Source organism: Stenella coeruleoalba (assembly GCF_951394435.1).
Source record: "Stenella coeruleoalba genome assembly, chromosome: 16".
Lineage (NCBI taxonomy): Eukaryota > Metazoa > Chordata > Mammalia > Artiodactyla > Delphinidae > Stenella > Stenella coeruleoalba.
The window spans coordinates 15,322,700-15,335,459 of record NC_137162.1 but is presented as its reverse complement, the minus strand read 5'-3'; the positions used below and the strand labels follow the sequence as shown (position 1 = coordinate 15,335,459).

Genomic DNA, 12,760 nt, shown 5'->3' with positions numbered 1-12,760 from the left:
CTGACACTGCTAATTTTTCTCTCATTTGTGATCAGTTTAAACACAGGGACTTAAGTGTTCAACTTATTTTTTTCTTTTCATTATATGAGTTTCAGGTGTACAGCCTTATAGTTCAATATTTGTAAACAAAAGTTCAACTTGCCTTCCAGGATATACTCAGCCTTACTGCAAAGATCTAGGGAAGAAACTTAGATTTCTGCAGAAGCTCTATCATCCTATCCATTACTCAAACCCATTTACTTGTTTATTCTGTCCACAAGTTCTGGAAGACAGACAAGAAGAAAATGTCCCTATCCTGCTCCATTTTCTGTACTGGAAAAAGCATTTGTGGCAAAGCTGACCTTACAAAAGTGCATTAATGCTGGATGACATGGAGGACCTTCTATAGGTCCTTTCTTTAAAAAAAAACAACACACATGCACACACAATATTGCTGCAAAACAATGGTGATGACAGTTTACATACTGAACCAGCTGTTTCCTAAGAATGTTTTATCCAATATCCTCCATAGACAGTGAATGCAAAGGACTTAGGTTGGAAAAGTACATTAGCTTTTGATTAAAGATTGGGTGAGGGCCAGTTAAATTTTAAAATCTGAATGAACTTGCTGACTCAGGCTCCTTAGCAGCGTAATGGACAGAGAGTCCTCAAAGCTTTCACTAAAAAGGTTTCTGGTAACTGATGTCTAGAGAAATGAGTTGAAATATAATTCACTGAGCTACTCAGCTTTCATCTGAAACAGAATATGTAATCTCAAAGAAGTCAACTGGTCTCTTGAAATTTTTAGGTGAAATTAAATTTAAAGAAGCTAGAGCTTAAGTATTTTGAAGAAAGGAAACCTCCAGTAGCTTTGTGATTATATCATTTTATCCTTTGGAATCCTGTATTTAATTCTGTTTATTGCATTTTAAGTGCAGCTAGAGTCACCGATCTGTTGATAACAAAGTCTGGAATCATTTGTGGGAGGTTCTCAGGATGTATCAAAGACTGATTTAATTTGAATTTTGTTTTTAATTTTGGGTTCTCTCTCAACTCCGCCTTCTCTCTTTTGTCTCTTTAACCTCAGCAGTAGAAACAAACTGTGCCTTTGCAGAAATCTCCCCAGGAGCTTGGCTACAAAAAAGGCCACTGAAACTACCCTGAACTTGGAGGTGGTTTCATAAATCAGGACAATAATTCTCACCCCTTAGGCTACAGCCCGAGATCTGTCAGCTCTCCTTTGCAATGATCCTAGAGGTGAAGGGGTTCTCGCTTCCGTTTCTTACAAAGGAATATAAGTGTTATTAATAGTCTTCTTTCCCAGTCCTGTGATATCTTGCTAAATTTATGGGAACACAGCAGCACTTTGGGAAGGTGCAGCAACGATGGCTACTTTAGAAAATGGGGGAGTTCTTTGCAGTCAACTCTGAGTTGAGGGCTCCTTGTATAACTTGTCTTCCCAATTAGGTTGTGAACTCCTTAAGAGAGCAGCTATATCCTTTACTCCTCCCGGATCTTCTCAGCCACTCCCATGCCACAGGATTTCAACAATCTGTTACCAAGCCATCTTAATCCTTTTTCTGAAGTGTGTCTTAGCTTCCTTTTATTTAGAATGTCTGCCAGTTTCCAAAGACCACTGTCTTCTCTTGAAATCAGACTTACCAGCCATATTTGTACTATATGACTCTTTCAGAGGCAGTAGCTGATTGGAAAAGTGATGGACAATTGCCACAAACTGAACCAATCAAATTCTCTCTCTCTCTCTTGGATTTTGAATTGAGATTCAGAAACAGCCATTTAGTCTCTACATGTGGGTAGAACTGAAATATATGAACTCAGAGATGGAGGGATGCAGTATTCTAAGAAGTGGAGAGAGAGGCAGAGGAAGCCAGCCTGCATAGAGAGAATGAAGTGGCAAAGAGAAGCAGACATGAATTCAAAGAAGCCTGATACCTTTCTGGTTACACGCTAGCCACTTCAGAGGCCCAGATGCATTCCTGTCTGGGAGCATTATGGTGCACTTGCATAAATCTATAATACATCCTTTCCCATCCCCTTTGCATGTTAAAGTTCTTTTGCTCTTGAAATCAAGAGTTCTAAATGATATAAAAATGTCTGTTATACAGAAAGTAGAATGGCGGTTACTAGAGGCTGTGGGGAGGGGAAAATGGGGAGTTGGTGGGTATAGTTTCTGTTCTGCAAGATGAAAAAGTTCTGGAGATGGGTTGCACAACAATGGGAATATACTTAAGACTACTGAACTGTATGCTTAAAAATGATTAGGAAGGTAAATTTATATTATGTGTATTTTTTTCACAATTTTTTTTTTTTTTTTTTTGTGGTACACAGGCCTCTCACTGTTGTGGCCTCTCCCGTTGCGGAGCACAGGCTCTGGACGCGCAGGCTCAGCGGCCATGGCTCAAGGGCCCAGCCGCTCTGCGGCATGTGGGATCTTCCCGGGCCGGGGCACGAACCCGTGTCCCCTGCATCGGCAGGCGGACTCTCAACCACTGCGCCACCAGGGAAGCCCTTTTTCACAATTTTTAAAAAAACAGTTTTAAAATATATGTTATAGTCAGCTTCCTTTTCCTCCTCACTGCCACAGTTCTATTCAGGTTCCACTGCCCCAGGTATGGACAATGATAGCTACCAGTTTAGTCTCCCTTACCCCACCCCCTTGAAGCTGATCCCCAGCAATCTACCCTGCTTGCATGGAACAATTCATATTCCTAAGCCTGCACTCAAATTGTGCCTTTCTCCAATATACAAACATTCATGGCTACCCATTGAATTCAGGATCAAGTTTCACTCCCCAGCCTGGTACACAGGACCTATGGGACCTTTCCAACCTTCTGATCTACTCATCCCCAATAGGAAGCAAACGCTAGTCAGGTTGTTCTACCTCATCCCCAGAATAGTACTTACTCAAGCCATTTCTCCACCTTGGATACCTTCCTTCTGCTGACCACATCTTATCCTCTTTCAAAGCCCAGTTCCAGGCCCACCTCTTCCATGAAACATTTTCTGATCTATTTCCCCAAGGACATGTATTATTAGAATCACACTTCTTAGCACTTAAATACACACAGTTTCCTATGCCTCTATCCTGTTCCTTTGTTTGTCTGCAAATTGTTTGATGATAGGGACTGAGCCTTAAATTGTTTGATTTTTTCCTAAATTATCTACCAGGATACCGTTCCCTTGGTAGGCTCTTAATAATACTTGTTGAATGAAATCAGAAACAACGAAGGGCTGCTTTACCAGCTTGCCTCTTCAGGACAAACACTTGTAGAGAAGTAGCAGAAAAATTTATTGAATACTAAGTATTTTCCAGATACCACTCCAAGTGTCGTACAAGGATTGTATATCTCATTTAATCATTCCAACAACCCTATCCAATAGACATGATTATTATCCTTCTTTTACAAATGAAGAAATGCAGGCACATACAGTTAAATAACTTGCCCAAGATCATATCAGTAGGAGGCAGAGTAATGATTCTGAGCTAAATCTATTTGGCTCTTAAACCTAATGTTCTTTATACTTTATCACCACACACTTCATACTCTGTTGTTATTGCTAGCTTTCTTGCCTGGTTTTCCTGTGAATTATAACTTCCGCAGAGGCAGGAATCTTGTCTTAGTATGTGGTAGAGGCTCACTAAAAATCTATTAAAGAAAGGAAAGATAAAGAAACTAGGGGAGAAGAAACTTTGGGGTAGAGCTTGTCCTGTTCCTAAACTTGGCAAGATTCAATCTTGCAGGGGGCTTGGCTAGAAAACTTCAGCTCATCTTTCTGAACCACATTCCCAATGTTCATTGATCCCTTTCCTCTGGGGAGTTATTCAATCATGTGTTCACTGTGTGGGTGATAGTTGATAATAAATATTCTCTTGCCCTGGTCTCTTTGGCCAGGGTTCCTTGGCTTCCAGCCTGCGCCCTGCCTGCTTTAAACAGACAGTACATGGCCTTCCTTTCTGCTGACAAATGCAGAACTTTGGCCTCTCTTAGCCATCAAGTCTCCAAATCGAAAGAAAAAGATGGGGTTGCCTGCCCTGCCCTGCCCCTGTACCCCTGACTAGTTATCCATGGAAGCTGTAGAATATGGCTGCTGACATAGGTTTAAAGATGGGTAGGCAGATAACCCTAGCTACAGTCCCTGAAATTACACTGCTGGGGATTATTCCTTTGGGTTAAGAGGCTCCTCTCTCTCCCCTGCCACCCCCTCATATCTCCTAAGAGAGATAATATTAGGGTTGTTGTAAGTATTAAATGAGTTAATACATATATGTGCTTCGCACGGTACCTGCCACTCAATAGATAGTAGCTATGGTTGTTGTTGCAGTTATTATTATCATTAGCAACAGTAGTATTAAGATGCGCCATAACCTGGGGAAAGTAGCACATTAAGCCGGGATTAGTCATGAGCTGCCTCAAGAGGATTAGTTTACTAGCCTTTTCATGCTGTGTCCCGAAAGGATGGTTCGTCAAGATGAGAAACTGGTAGAGATGACTTACTGCAGCTTTGGAGTCTGGAAATGAGGAACGCTGTGTATCTAGGTGCAGTGTGAGGAGACAGGAGAGACCTGGGCAGGACACAGCAGTGTCTAGTGAGAACCCTTTGGTTCCAAGTGACAGCTAATTCAGACTAGTTTAAGCCGTAGAGAACTTCTCAGAAGAGTAACCGCAGAGACCAGGAAGCAGGTGCCTCCTCTCACTCCCAGTTCTCTTGAATTCTGCAAGGCTTTACTCTCTCTTTCTGCAAACAGACTTTTATCCATGATGGTGATGACAACCAACAATATATCCTTCCAGCTTTGTGACCAAAAATGCAAGACTTTTTTCCTTCCGGCTTCAAATTTTGAAAAGAACCCCAGGGAAGAATATTTATTGACTCGGCCTGGTATACGTGTCCAATTCCCCTTTGAGTCGGGGAATTCAACCAGCATTGGTAGTTCCACCAGACTCACAAGAACAGAGCAAAGTAGGAACTAGTCAAACAGAAAACAACAGATCTCCACGGAGTTTATAGTACTTGGTTCTAGGAAAGCAGATATCCAGAGCGGAGGTGGCCTAAACATTTTCTTTGAGGCAGATGAAAATCCACATTCTTCCAGCTAAAATGTTTCCATTCTCTCTGTGAGGAGTTTCCATGGAGAGGCTTCCTTCCTGGGAGAGTAGGAAGAAGACAACTCATGCTGTTTCTTTTTTTTGTTTTTTTCATGCTGTTTCTTATTGGGGCACATCCTACTTCTAGGTTAGTCCTGTCCTTCCCACAGCTCGCATGTCATTCCTCACTCTTGTGACTTCTGGGTTTTCTCTTTTCTTTGCATACTGCTCATATTCCCTTCCCTAAAAGTGACTCTCTTAAGAGGGAGATCAGTCAAGTGGGCTGGTTTGAGTATGTGTTGATTTAACTCATAATCATATACCTGGAAGAGAAAATGTCAGACACACTTTAATAGCTCAGTATATAAAACATGGAGTACAAAGCAAACTGTAGACTTTCTCATTGCCAACAGACACATGAAACAGGCAAGGAAAGAACATAGTGAGGAACGGTATTTAACAGCAATTGTAGCAATGTCCAATTTTGTCTGGGAAGACCATGGCAGTGGGGGATAGAAGGGAATGACATACAGCCTTTAGAACAGTGTTTATAGGTTTAGAGCCAAGGTTAAATAATGAGAGAAAAACAAATGAAGTACAATTTCATTGGCTATCTGATTGGGCCCAACATGAGCTGTGTCTCCAGTGGTGCTGTTAATTTGGAGATGTTGGACATTGTCCTTTCCTATTTGGCAAGGGCCTGACTGAGATGAACAGAAACCATCACATTTGTACAGTTTACAAAGCACTTTCCTAAAGAATACGCTAGTTTAATCTTCCCAACTAGTTTGAGGGACAGTAATGTTATTCCCATTTCACAGAGGGGGAAACTTGGACTAGAGCCCTTGGCTGGTGAGTTTGGAAAGCTGAGCGCCAGTGATTCTTAATTTTAGTGCACAGAAGCACCTACAAAGCTTCTAAAATGGATGTTCCCGTTCTTGACTTCCAGAGTGTCTGATTGAGTGTCTGTTTGGGAAGGGCCAAGGACACTCAATTTTTATCATGTACCCTAGGTGATTTGAAAGCTTGTGGTCCACTGGATATACTTGTGAGACTTTGCCCTAGACACTAACTCAGGTGACTGTATGAGAAACTGAAGCACACAAATTATGTGACCAAGTTGTTTTTTTTTTTTTTGCGGTATGCGGGCCTCTCACTGTTGTGGCCTCTCCCGTTGCGGAGCACAGGCTCCGGACACGCAGGCTCAGCGGCCATGGCTCATGGGCCCAGCTGCTCTGCGGCATGTGGGATCCTCCCGGACCGGGGCACGAACCAGTGTCCCCGCATCGGCAGGCGGACTCTCAACCACTGCGCCACCAGGGAAGCCCCACCCCCCACCCTTTTTAAAAAAAATTTTATTTTATTTATTTATTTTTGGCTGCATTGGGTCGTCGTTGCTGCGCGCGGGCTTTCTCTAGTTGCGGTGAGCGGGGGCTACTCTTGGTTGCGATGCGTGCGCGTCTCATTGCGGTGGCTTCTCTCGTTGCAGAGCACGGGCTCTAGGTGCATGCGCTTCAGTAGTTGTAGTGCATGGGCTCAGTAGTTGTGGCTCGTGGGCTCTAGAGCACAGGCTCAGTAGTTTGGCACGCAAGCTTAGTTGCTCCGTGGTATGTGGGATCTTCCCGGACCAGGGCTGGAACCCTTGTCCCCTGCATAGGCAGGTGGATTCTTAACCACTGCACCACCAGAGAAGCCCTGTGACCAAGTTTTTTAACCTTTCTGAACCTTAGTTTCTTCAACTGAAAAATGGTTAATGATAATAAAAATAGCTAGGCATGATGCTGAGTGACTTACACATGTCACTTCAATTAATCCTTTCTATAAACCTAGGAAGTTGGTGCTATTGTTGTCCCCATGTTATAGGACTTAAACCCAGGTCATTTGTACTCACTTCTTTGCAGAATTGCCAGGAAAATTAGAAGCAATACATAGGGAGTATCTAGCACATATTCCTGACAAATGAATGGCAGCAACTGTTATAACTAACTACTAAGGCTGACCATTCTGACAATGCAGCTACTGCTGAGATGCAAAAGTTGAACCAGATAATCTCTAAGGTCCCTTCCAGCCCTACAATGCTGTGATTTCAGCATATCAAGTAGTTTCTATTTAGAGGGGTTTCTAGAAAGAATGTGGCAGCAACTTAGCTCAACTCTGTGTGTGACCCAGTTCTTCTTTAAACAGAAATTATGTATTTTTTAAGAGTGAGCCTATAGACAGAGACTAGACAGATACAGAGAAAAATGAGAAGAACTACTGTGCTTTGATAGTATGGTATGGATGGTGCTTCTTATTTGAACAGTTTCTTTTTACATATGTTCATCTGGTTTCTAGAACAAATAAAAATTTGGCAGAAGAGCAGAATATCCAATTTGTCTTGTGCTGCCTACTTACAGTATATTTCTTAAATGTATTTTTTATTACAATCAGCAACTGAAAATCCTCTATAAAAAAGAAAACAGTAAAAGAAAGGTATCAGAGCTAAAAGACTTCAGAGCTGAAGGACCTAAACCTAATTTATATGCTCATTAGCCTTGGCTCATCTCAAAATATTGGAAGTAAACTATGATTCAATCTGTATCCCTTGCACAGTGTCATGTCATTTAAATAGAAAGTTCTCAGAACAATCTGTACTATCATTGTAACACTTCACTCAGTTCTTGGGAATTAAATTTAATTTCCTGTTCCTGCCCCATATCATTAAACAATGTTTTAAACTTCATTGCAAAGTCAACTATTGAGGCCTAATGCTGTACTTTTTACATCAGACGTGAAACATAAACATTTACAGTTCTGAACCTGAGGTTTCCTTTTGTTTAGAGTAGACGGCCGGGGAACAAGAGTGGAGGTGGGAAGACAAGTTAGGAGCTATTACCACAATCTAGGTGAGAGATGATGGTGGTTTAGGCTTGGATGAGAGCGGTAGAGGAGGTAGGAGTTGGATGATGGGCATGTCTAGCTGATTCACTCTTATACACTTTATGTCTAGGCATAGTACTTGGCACATAGTAGGGACACAGTAAATATTTGTTGAGTGAATGAATAAATGAGAGATGAATATGTGTAAAGGTAACTTCCCTAAAGCTCTGTTTCCTCACCCCTAAAATGGAGGTTGGGGGAAGGAGATAGTAATAGTAACTACCTTTGAGGGTTATTGTGGGGATTAAGTGAGATAATTCCCTTATCACATGACTGAAACATAAGAATGCTAAGATGTCTTTATGAAACACATCAATATAAAACATTTGGGGAAGTGTTTACCTTTGGAGAAATGGAGGAGGGCAGACTTTCACTCTTGACTTTATATTCTAAAAATAAAGGAAAGAAAAAAGTATTGGAATTATGAGTCACTTTTTAACATCCTTTTTGTGCTTTGCGCTACTTTTTGAAATTTTCCTATAATGAATATGTGGAGTGAAGACAGAAATGAAAGGATAGGATCACTCAGAATTTCAGATTTTTAAAACTTCAGAAATGTAAGACTTTTTTCTGCTTCTTCCACGTGGCCCATTTCTCTGACTCTTTGAATGTGGATATTAATGCTTATCATCCTCTCCTCCTGCCTCTCTTTTTAGTTAAGAGTAAAGTGAGCTGTTGAAGCTATTACAAAATAAGAACAATAACCTAGTTCATCCTTCAAGGTTTGGAGTCTCTCATTCCTTCAAAAGAACAAGCACATCTATTTAGTGGTTAAGAGTCCCTTGAGCTGAAACCATTCATCATGGTAACTATACTCCATCTGTCTGAAATTTCACTTATCACTAAAGAAATGAGGCTCCTTGTTGGAATTTACAAATTGAACATCCAAAGAAGGGTTCTGGTGCTCTTTAAATGGGGGCGCCAAAAGGTAACCGTAAGACGCTTGGTTGGAACCAGAGGAAAAGGCAGAGGTCACCAGGAGACTTGGTTGTCAAGCCTAATCTTAGGGCCACATCAAGAACTAATTATGCTAGAATGAGCCCTGGGATGCAGGCACATCAGCATGGCTCTTCCTCCGCAAAAAGAGAGGTCCTCCCGGCAATTTCACTTACTCTCCTGGACTTCAGTGCTTTGTTTCTATCTGCCTTTCTGGTGCTAGTGTGCTTGTTCCTAAGGTTTTCCCCCCGGCTCACGTCCAGCTGTCCTTGCTAAGATCCAGCTGTCAGTGGTTCTCAACTCTGACTGTGCATTAGCAAACTCCTGGGGAAATTTTTTTAAAAACTGGGTGTCTGGGCCCTACCCAAGACCTTTTAATTTAGAATCTCCTCCTGTGGATCCTGGGCATTGCTTCCCCTCCCTCCCTCCCCCACCTCCCGCTACTTTCTAGGTGATTCTAATGTTCAGCCAGCGTTGAGAACCACACTGATAATTAAAGCTCAAGGGGTGGCCCTTCCCAGGGAGAGTTCGCTTTTCTTGGAGATTTGGAAGACCAGAGAACTGTTAACACCCAGGGGAATATAAAAATAATATTAACAATAACAGTAATAATAGTAATACTGTTACTAATATGAATCACTGATATTCATTGACATTACAATGTGTTAGCCAATTTAATTTTCAACGACTCTATGAGATAGTTACTATTATTATTAATACACTCATTTTACAGGTGAGGAATCCAAAGCACCAAAAAGTTAAATAACTTGCCAAGCAAGTGAGCGCTCAAGCTGGAATCCAAACCCAGTCTAGCATCAGTGCCCATCCTTCACTACTGAGATCACAGAGAGTGGTGATCATACTGCAGACACACTGCTGGCATTTTATCTCCTCCTTGTTAGGCCGATCCATTCACACTCCAGTGGGCTACACTTTAAAAGCAGAATTGGCTAATATATATGCAACTTCTCTGATATAATTTGATCTAACCAAGAGACTCCATCCCCTGTTTTTAAAGCAATGTAAATTATTAACCAGCATTCTGAGATTCTTTTTGGAGTCTAATTCATGAAATAAATTCATGGCATAAGTTAGCATCATGCGTTTTCTATAAATTGCTCATCAATCAGTATGTAATATAAGATAAAGCAGTAAGCATTTTCCTCCAAAGAATGGTCTTTCTGTTTGTGACAAATTATTCTTGGCAATGTAATTAGCCGGTTGGGTTATTGAAACAGATGGGGAATGTTTCTTCCAAAATTTTAGAACTGAAATGATTCTTATTCTGTCTTGTGATAAATGTCAATTTAAATAGTCTTCCCTTCATAGGAAAAATTAAGAAAAAAATAATTTAAGAAAGTATCAACTCTGATTGCCAGGGGAAATTTGTTTCTGCAGTAAAACAAGCAAAACAAATCAAATGTAGTCTGAAGTCAAGTTTACATCTGGAGATTTTTATAAAATTTATCGGAACAGTTCTGGTTACCTTTATTTCTATTTATTTATTTATGTTTGGTTACCTTTATTTTTTAGCAAAACAAAGATTCTTATTCTTGGTTGAATTTGATCTAACATGTTACTTTTAGACAAGTCCTGACACAGCTCCTACCATGGCTGGAAAATATTCTCTGTGTTGACAAAGAAACAAAGATCTTAGATACTGAAGCCAAAGTGGACCATCAATCAGCTGGGCACTCTTAAACATTCTTTCTAAATTATGTCTAATGCCCTTCACCACGGGTTTGATCAACAAGCAAAGAGCTGACAGCAAATAGCAAACTTAAAGACTATCTGGTAAGTACACTGTGTTTATTAATGCTCTTTAAATACATGATCTTTATTTGCATTTAAAGAATGCTACTTATTCTGGGAATTTTTGTCAAAAATATTATTAACTATGGCATCAGATGATAGAAATCTAAATAGAATTTATTTAAAAGAACCTGGAATGACTGAATTCTCATCCATGCAAAATTCTAAGTTTAAATGATTGAAATGTTCTTTCTAACTGCAAGATAACTGTTGGTTATATAGGAGTTTACATGCTAAATTTTTATTTTTTAAAAATTAATGAATATGAGTTAAAATCCATATTTCACAAGTAAATCACTTTTTTCTTTTTTTAGAGAAAAGGCACGTAACCATCCCCATCCAGCCCCCTAAGTCTAAGATTAATATATTGACATTTTGGCCAACATTGAAAACATTCACATTTTTTTCATAAAGAAGAAAAATTTTTCTTCATTATTCCTTTTTTCTTTAAATTTATTTTATTGAAGGATAGTTGATTTAAATGTCATGTTAATTTCTACTGTACAGCAAAGTGATTCAGTTATACATACATATACATTTTTTTTCATATTCTTTTCCATTATGGTTTATCACAGGATACTGAATATAGTTCCCTGTGCTATACAGTAGGACCTTGTTGTTTATCTATTCTACATATGCCAGTTTGCATCTGCTAATCCCAAACTCCTAATCCATCCTTTCCCACCCCCCCCCCCCACCCTTGGCAACCACAAGACTGTTCTCTATGTGAGTCTGTTTCTGTTTCATAGATAAGTTCATTTGTGTCATATTTTAGATTCCACACATGAGTGCTATCAGTGACATTTGTCTTTCTCTTTTTGACTTACTTCTCTTAGTAGGTAATCTCTAGGTCTATCAAGTAGGATAATCTCTAGGTCTATCAATGTTGCTGCAAATGGCGTAATTTCATTCTTTTTATGGCTGAGTAGTGTTCCATTGTATATATATACCACATCTTCTTCTAAATGCTCTTCTGTCGATGAACATTTAGGCTCTTTCTATGTCTTGGCTATTGTTAATAGTGCTGCAATGAACATTGGGGTGCATGTATCTTTTTGAATTATCATTTTCCCCAGACATAAGCCCAGGAGTGGGATTGCCCAATCGTATCTTCATTATTTCTTTGTGTGTGTGTTGCTTTTTTTTTTAAGTTTTTTTTTCTTTTACAAATTTATTTATTTTTGGCTGAGTTGGGTCTTTGCTGCTGCACGTGGGCTTTCTCTAGTTGCGGCGAGTCGGGGCTACTCTTCATTGCGGTGTGCGGGCTTCTCATTGCACTGGCTTCTCTTGTTGTGGAGCACGGGCTCTAGGTGTGCAGGCTTCAGTAGTTGTGGCTTGCGGGCTCTAGAGCGCAGGCTCAGTAGTTGTGGTGCACGGGCTCAGTTGCTCCACAGCGTGTGGGATCTTCGCGGACCAGGGCTCAAACCCGTGTCCCCTGCATTGGCAGGCAGATTCTTAACCACTGCATCACCAGGGAAGCCCCTTCATTATTTCTTATTCTCGGCATATAGCAGATTTTTATTTGTCTTTTAAAACAGGAAAAAATAGACAAACACAGTCTTAAATTATTATTTATTATTATTGTCATCAATAGTAAAGATGAGAGTAGGAGCACTTTGGAGGACTAAAACCTGTCATCGTGAAGAGTTAGAGTTAGTACACAGCGGCACAGATGGAGGGAGCATTCAGAAAACTGCCTGGGATAGACATTTAAATCTAGGCTCAAGAGCAAACAGGTCAATTTTCTTTGACAGAAACATCTTTGCCACAGATCCTAGGTAGTTACATTGGTGGAACATTCCCAAGATGTTGGAATTTGTGGGATTTCAGGTTGAGAGGTAGGTAGGGTCTCAGCAAGCTCAGCTATACATGACCTTGGCACTGAATGTGAAATACAAATGTTCTGTGAGCCAACTGGACATTGCAGTTATCCTATCTATCAGGTGACCACAACTTAGGATGAGCTGGTTTAGTCTGGTTAGGTCTTATCTCAGCAGGACAAGATA

At 40.4% G+C, this 12,760-nt stretch overlaps 1 protein-coding gene across 6 annotated transcripts in view; it reads left to right on the top strand.

Moving 5' to 3' along the window:
• The window catches only part of TRUB1 (TruB pseudouridine synthase family member 1), a 111,948-nt gene extending 101,134 nt beyond the window's left edge, over positions 1-10,814 (top strand). For 2 of the 6 annotated variants that reach the window (XR_013824405.1, XR_013824406.1), the window contains exon 12: positions 10,529-10,812. Coding sequence is in view for 1 of the 6 variants with exons in the window: in XM_079901004.1 (XP_079757130.1) it covers positions 10,529-10,539 (11 nt within the window). In the remaining 5 variants the exon portion in view is untranslated. Of the gene's footprint in view, positions 1-10,528 lie in introns of all 6 variants that reach the window. The other 4 variants (XR_013824403.1, XR_013824404.1, XR_013824407.1 and 1 more) reach the window with 4 other exon arrangements.
• The last annotated feature ends 1,946 nt before the right edge of the window (positions 10,815-12,760 follow it).